General features: G+C 45.4%; 2 protein-coding genes across 2 annotated transcripts; one reads left to right on the forward strand and one right to left on the reverse strand.

Annotated features, from left to right (window-relative positions):
• The first annotated feature begins 4,509 nt into the window (after positions 1 to 4,509).
• On the forward strand, positions 4,510 to 10,770 carry LOC124689913 (protein argonaute PNH1-like). Its single transcript, XM_047223368.1, has 22 exons — positions 4,510 to 4,917; positions 5,005 to 5,219; positions 5,299 to 5,445; positions 5,529 to 5,662; positions 5,769 to 5,878; positions 6,141 to 6,247; positions 6,653 to 6,785; positions 6,909 to 7,025; positions 7,625 to 7,732; positions 7,814 to 7,885; positions 8,003 to 8,125; positions 8,234 to 8,393; positions 8,522 to 8,643; positions 8,752 to 8,889; positions 8,963 to 9,105; positions 9,279 to 9,341; positions 9,483 to 9,546; positions 9,627 to 9,762; positions 9,871 to 9,944; positions 10,092 to 10,186; positions 10,287 to 10,318; positions 10,487 to 10,770. Exons 1-22 carry the CDS (start codon positions 4,510 to 4,512, stop codon positions 10,654 to 10,656), a joined length of 2,871 nt encoding a protein of 956 aa, XP_047079324.1. The 3' UTR covers positions 10,657 to 10,770.
• A 240-nt stretch (positions 10,771 to 11,010) lies between these two features.
• On the reverse strand, positions 11,011 to 14,165 carry LOC124692014 (plastidic ATP/ADP-transporter-like). The gene is made up of 5 exons (XM_047225313.1): positions 13,443 to 14,165; positions 13,025 to 13,288; positions 12,792 to 12,935; positions 12,360 to 12,707; positions 11,011 to 11,703 (listed from the first exon to the last, which is right to left on the reverse strand). The coding sequence occupies exons 1-5, from the start codon at positions 14,163 to 14,165 to the stop codon at positions 11,320 to 11,322; spliced, it is 1,863 nt and encodes a 620-aa protein (XP_047081269.1). The 3' UTR covers positions 11,011 to 11,319.
• Positions 14,166 to 15,558: the final 1,393 nt, after the last annotated feature.

The raw sequence follows: 15,558 nt of genomic DNA on the forward strand, positions 1-15,558 counted from the left end.
ACCGACATAGCTATCGCTAGAACCCGTAGTCCATGGGGGAACTACTCACGGAGCATGATGGAGGCGATGGCGTTGATGGAGATGGCTTCCGGGGCACTTCCCCGTCCCGGCAGGGTGCCGGGACAGAGTTCCGTCCCCGAATTGAGTTTCGCGACGGTGGCGGCGCCCACGGAGTCTTTCCGGAGTTTCGTCAATTGGTACTGCGTTTTTAGGTCGAAAGGGCTTTTATAGGCGAAGAGGCGGCGCAGGGGGCACTCGGGGCTCCACACCCTAGGCCGGCGCGGCCTAGGCCCGGCCCGCGCCGCCATGTGGTGTGGTGGCCCCTCGGCCCCTCTCCGACTCTTCTTCGGTGTTCGGAGCCTTCCGGAGAAAATAGGAGGTTTGGCGTTGATTTCGTCCAATTCCGAGAATATTGCCCGAACAGCCTTTCTGGAACCAAAAACAGCAGAAAACAGGAACTGGCACTGTGGCATCTCGTTAATAGGTTAGTTCCGGAAAATGCATGAAATCATCATAAAGTGCAAGCAAAACATGTAAGTATTGTCATAAAACAAGCATGGAATGACAGAAATTATGGATACGTCGGGGACGTATCAGATGTGTATGTGCATTGTTATGCCCTCTCTATTTGTCAATTGCCCAACTGTAATTTGTTCACCCAACATGCTATTTCTTATTGGAGAGACACCACTAGTGAACTGTGGACCCCGGTCCATTCTTTTACATCTGAAATACAATCTATCGCAAACTTTGTTCTCTGTTGTTCTTCGCAAACAAACATCATTCTCCACACCATACGTTTAATCCTTTGTTTACAGCAAGCCGGTGAGATTGACAACCTCACTGTTAAGTTGGGGCAAAGTATTTTGATTGTGTTGTGCAGGTTCCACGTTGGCACCGGAATCCCTTGTGTTGCGCCGCACTACACTCCTCCGTCAACAACCTTCACGTGGCCTTCATCTCCTACTGGTTCGATAACCTTGGTTTCTTTTTGAGCGAAAACTTACTGCTGTGCGCATCACACCTTCCTCTTGGGGTTCCCAACGGACGTGTGCATCACGCGCCATCATTCCCCCAAAAACTAATGCAGTTTTTTATTGCATTTTTGGGTTCTCCCATGCAAATTGGTGAAGAGAATGTTTATGGGCTATTAGTCTCGGGTGTTTGTACCTCTTGGGTCTTCAGACCATATACGGCTTGGGACCTACAATTAAGTGTGGAGATTCGTCAAACTTGAGGCCTTTTTTGATGGATTATTTGGAAGCCTCCAATTAATCGGTGCAAATTGCCCCACGTTTGTACCAATATGGCAACCATCCTCAAGGCTCCCAAGTGGATCGTGACATCTTGCATTGTGCAAGAGCTTGAGGAGATTACGGTGAGTCATTATGGTGCTTGGAAGGGCATTGTGCTTACACACCGCTCCAACGGAGACTAACTTCATTTGGGAAGTGAATTTTGGGATACATCACCGTTTTCACGTCCCCTCAGTTATTACTATACCCGGTGTCTTTACTTATGCACTTTGCATTATGATAACCGTAGTACTTGAAGTTATAAATCTTGCTATCACGTTGTTGATTGTCTTGCTTAGCATAAGTTGTTGGCGCATATAGATGAACCCTACTTTATATAGGTTTTCTGCTTGACAAATTATGTGGTTTGGATTTAGGATTCCCCGGGTCGCCTCAAGGAGCAATGCAGGGACCAAGAGGGGGGGCGGGGGGGGGGGGTAATGAATTGTTTGAAACAAAGCATTTTGTCTCAGTACTCCATATGTTACGAATTAATTATAAGGATTGAGAGTCAATTTGCTACAACAAAAAAAGTTGATAATTCTATCATTAATTATCGCATGCACCAATAGTTTTGCATGCACAAAAGAAAACATATAAATTTTCGAGTGGAGCATTTGCTGATATTTTCCTATCTGCTTCATGTCGGTTTACAAGGATTACACATACAATTAACTATAAATTAAATCAAAAAATATAAATTATATTGTATATCACAAAGTTAAAACATTAGATTAATATTTAATTTTTAATAGTATTATGCCCTTACGAAATATTAAGCCTTTTAGAAAGCTTAGGCTGAAATTTTGGAACGAAGACAATATGAATTTTTATAAGACAATATGACTATATATTTTTAAAAAGGATTTGTTATTTCTTAGCTACTCCCTCCGTTCTTTTTTTAATTGACTCAAATTTAGTACAAGTTGTACTAAATTCGAGTCAATTAAAAGAGACCGGAGGGAGTAGTTGATAAGTAAGTTTGTGCCCAGTTAAATCTTACACCATTTGATTTGCATTGCGATTCGTGTATATGAGTTGTAAATTAATTTGCAACCGAGTTTTTTCAGCTACAAGTTATGTTGCAATTGAGATTTTTTCAATTGCAAGTGAAGATGCAACTAATAAAAATGTTTCAGACAGTTAGATTTGCTTTGTAATTCATACTAGTCACGAGTCGCAACTCATGAGATATGATGATATCATCCTGCTGACAATAAAGTTAATTCTTAGTTGTACGAGAAATAGTCACACTCTTTAAAAAATATTAACAACTATAATGTTATATAGATACTATATAAAAATACATTTTTCTGTTTTAAATACATTAATAACGTCTTCTCTAAACTTGGTGAAACTTTTCGTACTAGTTTGATTTTCAAAAGTATAAAGCTTCTTTATTGTAATAAAGGTACTCTCAATTATAATGAATAAAGTGCCCTGTTATGCCGTGTTTTTAAATCAAAAACTACTTTAAGTATATAAAGGTTATTGGTATAAGATTAGATGAAAAAGTGTTTTCGATACGAATTCAACTATACAACTAATTACGATTAATATCACGTATAATCAACATTTTATTTTACACCTTTTTAGATAAAAGTTTAGTAGCGCAGTGAGCATAACACCGATGCGTACAGCGCATGACACAAGTGTGTCTTTGGGAACAGCGAGCACATACTCCAACCCGGGCGCGGGCGCAGCCGCTGCTTTCGACGCGACGGCGACCACCGCTGGCACGGCCCGCGATATTAATTCCTTCATCGGCGAGCTCGCCGAGGCTTCCCTTCCCCAGTTCCCCCGGCCCACCGTCTTCCGTTCAATAAAAATACTGCCTTTCTGTAGCCTACGCACTGCGCCACTGTTGGTGACCGTAGCCTACCGCCTACCTCTGCACATCTTTTTTACCTCTTTTTTACAGTGCTACAAAACGCCGTTGCTCAGGTGGAGTTAGGGTGTGTTTGGTAGGTCGGGTGTTCTCAGAATCTCTCAACTCAACCTAGCTCTGAAGTGACCAAACCTTGTTTGTTAGGCTGGGTCGGTTCACCTGGGCAGTGCCAAGGTCATACGAAAAATGCCTCTGAGCCAGGCCGGGTTGTGAAGCTCAAATCGAGCTTCACAACTCAACCAGGCTCACCTCGTACCCGCAAAAGACTGTAGCTGGCCTCGCGCCACCCCCCAGACCCCCACGCCCCAACTTTTCTCTCCTCATTTTCCCCCCAACGCCTTCTCTCGTTCGGCCTCTCTTCCCGCTTTCCTCCCGCGCCGGTCCTTCTCCGTCGAAGATGAGCTTGCGTTGGCGCCCTCTGGTCTGCCCCCGCCGACGAAGAGCTCGCATCGGCGCCGCTCCGGCCCTCCTCTGCCGCCGACGAGCTCGCGTCGGAGCTCTCCGTCCCGCCCAGCGTCGGAGCTCACGGGCAGGCAGTCCTCCAGCTCCGGCCCTTCTCCACCGACGACAAGCCCGCGTCGGCGAACTCTGGCGCCCTCCGGCGGACGCGAACACCCAACGCCACCACTGCGTCGCTCAACAACCACCGGAGGAGCCCCACAGCCCGCCACTGCCGAGGATCCAAACTCCCAGCACGACATGGTGAACAAGAAGACCTGATTGCTTTTTCGTTTTTTTGTTTAGGGGCCTCTGTGCAAAAGTTTGGATCTATATGATATTTCTCAGTTTTTGGGCCAATCTCAACCCATACAGGCTACCAAACAAAGTATCACTTCAAATTCTCCCAACACATACGGGCTAACAAACACAACATAAAATCTCAAACCAACTTGTATGAGGTGAGATATCTCTATTGGGAGAATGAATCTGAGGTCACCCGGGCTACCAAACACACCCTTAAACTCTTGTGTAGCGGAGGAAGGAAGGTTTTTAATGCCGGAGCACGCACGCCGTCGTCGCGATACCTTTTCGCGCGCGTGCTAGCGGTGCTGCGGCCGTCCCGTCAGTGCCGACCTCTCTCCCTTTTATGGCGCGTGGAGCTCGAATGTCTCGCCGCCTGTCCCCGTGATCGCGTCGTGACGTCCCGTCCGCATTCATGCATGCTAGCTAAGTCTTGGCTTTCTTCTGCTACTACTGCTATTGTTACCACTTCCCGTTGAGGCGGCGGCGGCGGCGCGGCCATTTCGATCGAGTTTCCTGCCTGCTTGATTGCGAGGAGGCTGGGTTGTCTTCTTGTGTGAGTGCCGCTCCCGCCGGCCGGACGCGATGTTGGAGGTGTTGGAAGTGCCGTGGACGGTGGTCGGTAAGGACCCCGGTGCCGGTGGCGGGAGCGGCGGCCACAGGCGCCCGGGCGTGCCGCGGAAGCAGCCGCTGCAAAGTAGCTTGGCGCAGCCCAAAGCGGCAGCGGAGGCGCGGCCTCCGAAGACAGGAGGCAAGAAGTGCAATTCCGGGGCCAGCGCTCCGCGGCGCGGCGAGCAGGCGCGGAGCAACCAGGTGGCGGCCGCGCGCGGCGCCGGCATTGTCGCGGCAGCGGAGCCGCCGCCGCCGGTGTCGAGCAGCAAGGGGCTGGAGCTCTGCCGGCGCCCTGGGTTCGGCACGGTGGGCGCGCGCTGCGTGGTCAAGGCCAACCACTTCCTCGCGGAGGTCGCCGACAAGGACCTCACCCAGTACGACGTAAGTCGCCACCAACCCCTCCGCTCAGTCCAAGCACGGCGTGGCCGTGCATGTGCAGGTGTACTGACAATGAATCCCGTTCTGCAGGTCAAGATCACGCCGGAGTCGAGGTCCCGGAGCGTGAACCGGGCCATCGTGGCCGAGCTGGTCCGCCTCTACCGCGCGTCAGACCTCGGCATGCGCCTCCCGGCCTACGATGGCCGCAGCAACCTCTACACCGCCGGCCGCCTCCCCTTCGACGCCCGAGAGTTCGTCCTGCGCCTCGCCGTCGACGACGAGGGCGGCTCCGACGGCACCACCCGGTACGAATATTCCACACAATCGATTCATCCGTACACAGCTACATTGTTGACGAGTAATATGGTTCGCCTGCACCTGCAGTGAGAGGGAGTACAAGGTGGCCATCAAATTCGCGGCCAGGGCCGACCTGCACCACCTCCGGCAGTTCATCGCGGGGCGGCAGCCCGACGCGCCACAGGAAGCCCTGCAGGTCCTCGACGTCGTGCTCCGGGAAGTCGCCAACCAGAGGTAAATGGCAACTGTGATGCATTGCGTGTTTCATTACTTCTACAGGGAGGTGGTGGCTAATGGCTTCTTGGCAATTGGTTAAGGTACCTCGCCGTAAGACGATCCTTCTATTCCCCGGACATTCGGGCGCCGCAGAGGCTCGGCGATGGCTTGCAGTCGTGGTTTGGCTTCTACCAAAGCATCCGGCCGACGCAAATGGGATTGTCACTGAACATTGGTGAGATATATACCTCGGTTGGCCCGACATTACCTGTTTCTTGATGATGATCCAAGTGATTGCTTTCTTCTGTGTCCCGAGCTTACTGTCCCGGTGCCTGTTTCAGACATGTCATCCACCGCGTTTATCGAGCCGCTGCCAGTGATCGATTTCGTCGCGCAGTTCCTGGGGAAGGATGTCATGTCAAGACGGTTGTCCGATGCGAATCGAATCAAGGTTACACTTATGTGCTATCCAAACCAGTGATATCTAACTATTTATATCGGGGAATGCCATGTTACAATTGCTACTCCCTCCGATCCATGATAACTGTCGTGGTTTTAGTTCATTTTAGATCAAATTTGAACTAAACCCATGACACTTATTATAGATCAGAGGGCGTACTTGTTTGTTTGGTTGTGAACCGGAGGTTTGTCTGTACTTCATGCCTTCCCCATGAGATTGATTAGTTTATATGGTTGCATTTCATGTAAAGCAGATTAAGAAAGCTCTACGAGATTTGAAGGTCGAAATCACTCACCGAGGAAGTTTAAGGCGGAAGTACCGTGTATCTGGCTTGACAGCGCAACCAACGCATGAACTAGTGTATGTTTTGGAATCTCTCTTGTCATTCTGTTGTTTCCGTTTTTGCATTCCTTTTCCTTTTCCAAGTAACCAGGGGTTCTCAGTTTTAATCTCATAATAAATTGACCTGATTGGGATAAATGCTATGCGAAATTCAGTATACTATCTTAAGTTTATTCGAGGATGATTTATTGATTTGCAACGTTGTAGTGAAAACTGAAATGTTTGCGTAGTAGTAATATTAAATATTGGAAGAAAAATCATTCAACAAGCATACACTTGCCATGATAGATGGGTGATCAATTTTTCTTAGCAACTTCAGCAGTGAAGTGGTTGTTGCATTAAACTCAAACATGTTGAAAAAACACAGTAGTGGTTCTTGTGCTAATATTTCTGCGCGTGGTTTGCTCCTTTTTCTTGCAACAGTTTCCCAATCGACGATGAAATGAAATCAGTTGTAGAGTATTTCAAGGAAATGTATGGGTTTACCATAAAGCAACCACATCTTCCCTGCCTTCTTGTAGGAAACCCAAAGAAGCCAAATTATCTACCAATGGAGGTCAGGAGCTAACGTTCTTTAGTCTCGTGCTGCCACAACTTCTTTATCAGCTTATTGTCCAGTACAATACAACATACTTTTACTAAAGCTGAATCCTGCGTGACATGAGCTGCTTATTGACAGGCCTGCAAGATTGTCGAAGGTCAGAGGTATAAGAAGAGGTTGAATGAAAAGCAGATAACATCATTACTGAAAGTTACATGCCAAAGGCCTAGAGAGAAGGAAATGGATATTCGACGGGTATGAAGTGTTTCCTGCTATACTCAAAAGTGAATAAACCCGCAATATTTTGCAGAGACCATTCATAAGTATTCCGATGCTAACTTACCAAGTATGTTCTCATTGAACAATGCCTGCATACTGCACTGAGGAATATTGCTTGGTTCGTTGACACACTTTGCAACATTAGTGACAGTATACTTTTTTACTGTCACAGCTGTAGGTGCCATGGCACACTATCTTACCAGCCTGCCCCACCTTTCATAGGATTTATACTTTTGCTGAAATTCGCTCTACCTTTTTTTAGCTTGCCACAATTTAGCAGGAAAAGTTTGGCAAAACCAGGTTACAAACCAAACATACCTGCACTTCCTTTTTCCTCATGCCACAACATAATTCAATCAAAACCAGATATAAAATAAATAATTTGTATTGCTCACTACCTCAGTAAATATTTATTACAAAAAATATACTCCTATATTGGTTGTAATAACATCTTACACTATTGGGAAAGAGGGAACACTATATTCTTCTTGTTTTATTACACAATCCTGACTGACATAGATACATAAACTGGTTCCAACAAAACTGCCTAAAAGACTAAAAGCGACTGTTTTCAGACCGTTCACCAAAATGAATATGATCAAGATCCCTATGCGAAGGAATTTGGGATAAACATAAGTGACAAACTCACCTGTGTTGAAGCACGAGTTCTGCCTGCACCCTGGGTAAGATCAATGATATTGTCCAATTTACTGTTACCAGCTATTCTCTGCTTATCCCTGACTTCTGTTTTTGTGCGAGAGAAGCTAAAATATCATGACACTGGAAAAGAAAAGGAGTGTTTACCTCGTGATGGTCAATGGGACATGAAAAACAAGGTCAGTATCCAGTTTTCTGAACTTGTCACCTCTCATTTGTAGAACAGTTACTGTTGAGCAGGTCTAGGAGGCGATGGTGTCTTCAACACTGAAATAAAATCTTTTTTTTTTTTGCAGAAAGTTGTCAATGGGTCCACTGTGAATTATTGGGCATGCATTAACTTCTCAAGCAGTATTCGAGAAGGCACTGCCAGCGGATTTTGCCAGGAGTTGGCACAAACGTGTAAAATCTTAGGCATGGTATATCTCTCATTTATGCTAGTGTTATGTAGATACTTGCTTTATTGAGTTGCAGTGTAGCTATCTTTTTTCAAGTAATTGTTGGATGATGCGCCTTGTGTATTGCAGGAGTTCAACAGTGAGCCTGCTATACCGATATATTCCGGTAGACCAGATCATGCAGTACAGGCACTTAAGCATGTATACAAAGCTGCACTGAACAAACTCAAGGGAAAGGAGCTTGAACTTCTTTTGGTAATCCTCCCTGACAACAATGGCCCATTGTACGGTGAGGCTGCACTCTCACTTGCTCCTTCTGATAGTTCATGTCGCATATATTTTTTACTCCTTTTGCTAAATCTACTTTTTGCATATGTATTTCCTGGTTTTCTCATACGTACTGACTGTATTTTTCAGGAGACATAAAACGCATATGTGAAACTGAGTTGGGATTAATATCACAATGCTGCTTGACAAAGCATGTATTTAAGATCTGCAACCGATACTTGGCAAATGTCTCACTCAAAATCAATGTTAAGGTAGTTATTAACTGGTCCTGTTGTTTACTCAGATTACATGTTCAGAACGATAATCTCTGCCAATACAGATAATGTGATACTCTCATGTTTAACAATCTGTGAAATCAGATGGGGGGAAGAAATACTGTACTCCTGGATGCTGTAAGTAGAAGGATTCCGTTGGTTAGTGATATACCGACAATAATATTTGGTGCGGATGTAACACATCCTGAAACCAGAGAAGATACCAGTCCATCGATTGCTGCAGTAAGATTAAGCGTTACTGTGCTGCTTCGTCAACAAGTTCCCATAAGATTTTCCTCTAATAGGATGCTTCCAGGTTGTTGCTTCTCAAGACTGGCCAGAAGTTACAAAGTATGCTGGATTGGTGTGTGCTCAACCTCATCGGCAAGAGCTCATCCAGGACCTGTACAAAACATGGCATGATCCTCAGAGAGGCACTGTAACAGGAGGCATGATCAGGTATGTCTTATGCATCTGATGTGGCACTTTAACACATCATTAAAGAAAATACACAACTTCACTTGAGACGCCAGACAAGTACAGAACAATGTATGCATTTGATTATCTATCACAACTGCCATGCTTCGAATGAGTTTGACAAAGTTCATTTTTCTGTGTGTAACTTAATACAGGGAGCTTCTAATTTCCTTCAGGAAGGCTACAGGGCAGAAGCCATTAAGAATAATCTTCTACAGGTACTTCACTGTGCATGTTGGATATCGCTTGCTGAATATGAAGGCTTGCTAATGCCACTGATTTTTTGTTATATCGAAGTTCAGATAATTGTTTTTGTGTTGTAGTTTACTTCAGGGAATTAAAAAAATTCTTGTCTCCAGGGATGGTGTCAGTGCAGGACAGTTTCATCAAGTATTACTTTATGAGTTAGATGCTATCCGCAAGGTTGCCAACTGATGCAATACCTTTTATTTGGACTTCCTTAGAAGTTAAAATATCCTAATTAACCCTTTCAACATTTTCAGGCTTGTGCATCTTTAGAACCAAATTACCAACCTCCAGTAACGTTTGTGATAGTCCAGAAGCGCCACCATACGAAACTATTTGCAGACAATCACAACGACAGAAGTAGCATCGACAAGAGCGGAAATATTCTGCCTGGTATCTGTCATGGCATTTCCATCTTCAAGATATTGAGGATCCCTGTATTAGTTTACCTTTTCTTTGCCCTAATAAATTTCTTAAATGCGCTGGTTCCTCCTAAAATAGGTACTGTCGTTGATTCGAAGATATGCCATCCCACACAGTTTGACTTCTACCTCTGCAGTCATGCTGGAATTCAGGTACAGAGGCGTGGGATTAATTTTTTGAAAGGAATGCATTGATTTGCATGAATGTACAAGATACCTGTTCTTGGGCCAGAGGACATCTGTGTACAATATTTGTATAATCAGTTGTTAACACCGAGATTATATATGTGACATTACCAGGGTACTAGTAGGCCAGCACATTATCATGTTCTCTGGGACGAGAACAATTTCACGGCAGACGAAATGCAGATTTTGACAAACAACCTTTGCTACACGTATGTGGTGTTGCCATCCTTTAACTGACCTTTCAAAACCAAAATAGTTTAATGTTCAACTTGAACAATATCCTTACTTGCTTTGTGATCACTTTTGCAGGTATGCGCGATGCACACGATCTGTTTCTGTTGGTAATTTCTTTCTTCTTGCGCTCTTTTACTGAAAACATTTCCTGTTTCGATGTACTCTCTCAGTTCCGTAATTCTTGTCATGGTTTAGTTCAATTATGAAACTGATGGAGTAATGATTTAGTGACAAATCTGAACTTTGGTCTTCCATCCGTTGTTCTGTTTGAGCAGTGCCGCCTGTCTATTATGCTCATCTTGCTGCATTCCGGGCTCGTTTCTACATGGACCAAGATATGCCGGAAAACCGCTCCCTGAAGAATGCCAACGGGATGAATGGAAGTGCCATGAAGACTATGCCAGCGGTGAAAGAGAAGGTGAAGAGGGTGATGTTCTACTGCTGACAAGGATAAACAAAATTTGTAGTCGACATGTCATACCTAACACTAGAAATTAGAGGTTTATATTAGATAATGTAGGAGGGCAAAAGTGAATGGCTAGGTATTTTGTCCAGTAACAACTTGGACTTTTTGTTAAGGGATCAGAATCCTCCGTTATATGTATAGCTCATAGATTGGTAACATCAGGCTGTAAAATGTGCAGAAATATGGTTCTGAAGCTTACTCTTCTGAACTTAGCAGGAAGCTTTGTTTTATTTTGGCATGCATGGAACACATGAATCTTATATAAGGCCGTAAAACTAATGCAATAATCATGCAAAGATCCTGACCAAAACTGCAATAAATTGTCTAGTCTAGTTAAAAAATGACATGGGGCTAGGTATAATATATTTATGGAAGAAGATTTTCTGCAAAATTGTAATATAATCAAGAGAAATGGTCCCATATCTACCGAACGGTACAGACCAAACAGCTACATATACTCTGAGCAAACAGCTAGAGATACTCCCATGGTGAAGTCAAATATGCTACAACAACAGAAGAACATGCCATCTTATTTTTCTTATCACTTTGCTGCCTTCCTAGCAGCTCCCCATGGCAGGCCTAAGCAAGCAACATTTGGTTCCTTTAAAAGACCTGTACTAACAAAATTTCTTGGAGGGGAACTTATTGAGACTGCTGGCCAGATTTTTCAGAGGCAGTACTCTCGGGTTCTTGCGACGGTTTGATGACTGCACCGTTTGTGGGAGTAGCACCATTTCCGTTAAGGGAACCATTTCCTGTCCCAACAACTTGAGCTGTTGTTTCAATTGTCTCTGCTTTCAGCGTTTGTTCCCTCTCGAGATCTTCCTTTGCCAGGGAAGAGAACTGCGAGTCAAGGGACCTCACAGCGCCCAACCACGCAAGAACAATCACGAGCAATATTCCTCCAAGGTATGGCGTTGAATTCGCAAGTGATCCAAATGACAGGATCATGAACTGTTGGATCAAGGCACCTCCAGATTTCCCCAGTGGGTTGCATACCACATCAATTGCTGCCTTACCTTTGACCTACAATCACGACAATAAAAAAAGTTACTCAATATCTACCGAGAACTTGACAGTTGTCAAATATTTGTGATAAAGCATCAAGGCCTGTGCATAACATATATATTTTACAACAGTTATATCCATCATAAATGATCTTATAGCGAAGTATATATAACTGTTAATTAACACGGGTAACGATTTTAGGGTGAAAGATTTAATCAGACAGTTGAACGATAAATTTTCGCACAACTCAACATACTTTCAATCATTTTAACATTACAATTACAGAATTAATCAGATCATTAAAAAAGATTTAATCAGACCCAGTTGAACTATAATTTTTCGCTTGTATATTTTATCCTAAGCTGATTGCAGCTCGTTTTTTAATATAGCAAGTACACCGAGTAAAGTAACCGGATGGTTTATGCTGTATTCAGAAACTTCCTTTTTTGGTTTCAAAATACACAATATCTTTTTAATTGTATGAAAACATTCAGACTGGTAAAAAGTGATAATCTGCAGTCAAAGGCGGGAAATACACTGGGATCTGAGACCTGGTTGAGCAAACTTAGTGTTATATGACATGGTTTATCTGGCGTGTTCCCACACTAATATATGACATGAGTAACTACAGAGAAAATTTTCAACGTTAGGAACAATTAACTTTCAATACTAACCTTCATGTCCTCGTCCAAAGGAATGTACGCCATCTCTTTGCAAGGATCAAACAAACTGTACTTTGCACTCTTACTGAAAATGTTCTGCAGTGCCCCAACGAAGACCGCAGCAAGCAAAGGCGTCATTCCGAACTTGGCGAGAAGGGGAGTCAGTGGCTCACCAAACAAAAGCAGTGAGAAGAATCCAACTCCGGTGGCAAGCAACACCGCCGGGGTGATTGTAGCTGCAACTCCCCACCCGAATTTTCTGAAAATCACTCTCCCCAACAACATCATTGTGAACGTAGCTATGCCAGTAGCCGTTGAGAAATCACCCATGAACGAAGAATACTCGTTAGGGCTTGGGAACTGCATCAGGACAACATAAAGTTAACTACTATGCCGCCTATGTGCTATGAACAATTCAGAAGTCATGCTCTATGCATAAATTACCTGTGCCTTCAATTTTGATTTCCATGTCACCTCAACAAGGTTAATGCTTATACCATAAGCAACGACCAGTGTGGCAAGATCCCTCACATACCGAGATGACACCAACACCTTCAGACTCTCCCCCATGCTAAGCTTCGGCTTATTCTGCAAGGTTTGTATTTACAGCAGGGTCATTAGAGGCTACATAAACACAAGTGGAAAAAATTAATCATAGAAACCATGACAAAGCTAACCTTCTTCTTCCGTTCAACTGGCAGAGATGTTTTATCAATAACAAACTTGTTCACTCCCCAGTAGATGCTGGCAATGACCAAACCCAGTATAACCACTATGCTCATCATGCCCCTCAATGAAATTGCCCACCCGTCCACCCCTGGACCCAGATTCTGCCTCATGTTTGAGAAGTATTTCACGGTGCGACCAGAGAAGATGAGCGCAACGTTGGCCCCAAGCCCGAACAGTGGGTAGAACTCTTTGGCTTCTTCAACGGTAGTAATCTACAAACACAATTGATTTTAGAACAGGATCTATAAATTCCTATCCGCGCACAATTAGCTGTCCCAAATATATTGGAACAAAGGGAGCACCCAACAGTCAGTTCTGAAAATTTGCACAACTACATCATCAGGCATTCCAAAACGAGAGAATTACCTGATTGGCGAACCCCCAGAAGAGAACGGAGATAACGACGCTTCCCCATAGCTCAGCCATGACGTAGAAGAGGCAGAAACTCCAGACGCGCAGGATGGCGACGGGTCCGAGGAAGCTGGGGCCGAGCGAGGCGAGTAGGCGGTCTGCTAGCGCGGTGGGGTGGATGGCGTCGCGCATAGGGTATAGCACGTACCCGAATACGCCGAAGAAGGCGATGAAGGGGAAGATGACGGTGTAGAAGAGCGCCTCCTTGGAGAGCACGTCGGCGAGCTTGGAGTAGAGGAGCATGAAGCCGATGGCCATGGGGAGGTTGACCCAGGTCTTGAGGAAGGGGATGATCTCGGCGCTGCTGCCCTTGGCGGTGACGACGAGCACGTCCTTGGTGTCGCGCAGGATGGTGTAGTTGAAGAGGATGCAGAAGAACATGAGGCCCAGGGGCACGATCTTCTTGAGCGTGAGCAGGTCGACGCCGAGGAATTTGCGGGAGTCGTCCGGCGCGGGCGCGGGGGCCGGGGAGGCGAGGGAGGCGGCGCGGAGAGGCTTTAGGCAGGGGCGGAGCGGGAGCGCGGCGGGCTGGCGGAGAGGGGTCGGGGTGGTGGTGGGGAGGCGGAGGGGCGTGGCGGCGAGGGCGAGGCGGCGGTGGCGGAGGAGGTGGGCATGGGCGGTGGCGGAGGGGAGGGGCGGGAGGCGGAGGCGGTGGCTTGCGACGAGGCCGGACTCCATGGGGGGAATCTGGGTGAGGAGGATGGTGGAATTGAAGGAGATAAGGTGAGGCGCTCGGGCAAGCAGGGGTTTGGGGAAGGGAGGGTTCTCTCTTATACCACTCCCCTCCTCTGCTCTGCCCTGCCCGCCCTCACGAGGAGAGATTAGGGAAGATGCTTGTGCCTTGGGGACAGATTGATATAACCAAACACTCCCTAATTGTGGTTAGTGAGAGCAGAGCACCAAGTAGTGTGTCCTCGTACTCCCTCTATTCTTGTTGTATACATGGACACTCTCTTATGTTGCGATACCAAACAACTAATAAATATCACGATTTTTTTTATAAGGGGCACTTTATTACTCAAAAAAGTTTTAAGCATTACACCCAAATCTCTGCATAACCGTGATGCACACGACTCGCTCGTAAGTCTAGGATCCATCGATATGCAATAAAAAAAAAGGATAAAAGCCAACTACTATGACGCTCCGTTGGCTTCAATCCTCCGACTATGCAGCCACCCATGTTGGGAAATAAACTCCGTGGCCGTGTTCTCCAATCGTGTAGACACCTCCATAAAGAGGTCGCGATCCTCCAAACGCTGAAGTGGCGACCATGAACGGAGCAAAGCCGTACACCGGCAGATGACCTACATAAGAGAAGAATTTTTGTCATTAAAAACCTTGTCGTTCCTACATAGCCACATCGACCTATCATATCCTTGTCGTAGATGACCTGCATATCACGATTAATTATGTGAACATTTTCTTTTTGTTCGGGATAATTAAACTTGTTACATGTGGTGTCTCTATCCCTATTGTTGGTTGTTGCAAGCAACATTCACATTAATAAGCATTATTTTACGACAGAGAAATCTAATTAATTCTTCTCGGAAAAAACAATTGGCATTGTATAGATAAAAAAATGTACCTTTGGTGGTGGCACTGTATTAAAGAACATACAAAGTACTAATAAGGACTAGAATGTTGACGAAATTGTTTCTCATTGTAAAACTGAAATCATAGATGCCATCAACCAATATGATCGAAAGTAAAGGGTTATAATTTACAAGAGCATGTTTCATGCCGCCTCAATCCGTTGTTGCGGCGGCTAAGTTTGAACTCCAGTGCAGAGGTAAATTGGGTGTCTTAGTGCTGCCTATGCGATGTCCATATGCTAAAAGAGAGTGGCATTGTGAGATTCAACAATTGACGATGTTTGACGATAAGCAGAACCTAGCGGGGTTCGATCTATGCACACCGTGCCCCGATATGACATAATGGAGGCATGTCCATCAACAAGGTGGTCACCGCTGGCGAGATCATCACTCGCCATCGTCCTTAGACCTATGGTGGGTGCGGTTGCCACCCCCTGAAGATGGCTTGACCTAGCCTAGCACCTTTTCCTATCTGCCGT

This window comes from Lolium rigidum, chromosome 2, assembly GCF_022539505.1.
Source record: "Lolium rigidum isolate FL_2022 chromosome 2, APGP_CSIRO_Lrig_0.1, whole genome shotgun sequence".
Classification (NCBI taxonomy): domain Eukaryota; kingdom Viridiplantae; phylum Streptophyta; class Magnoliopsida; order Poales; family Poaceae; genus Lolium; species Lolium rigidum.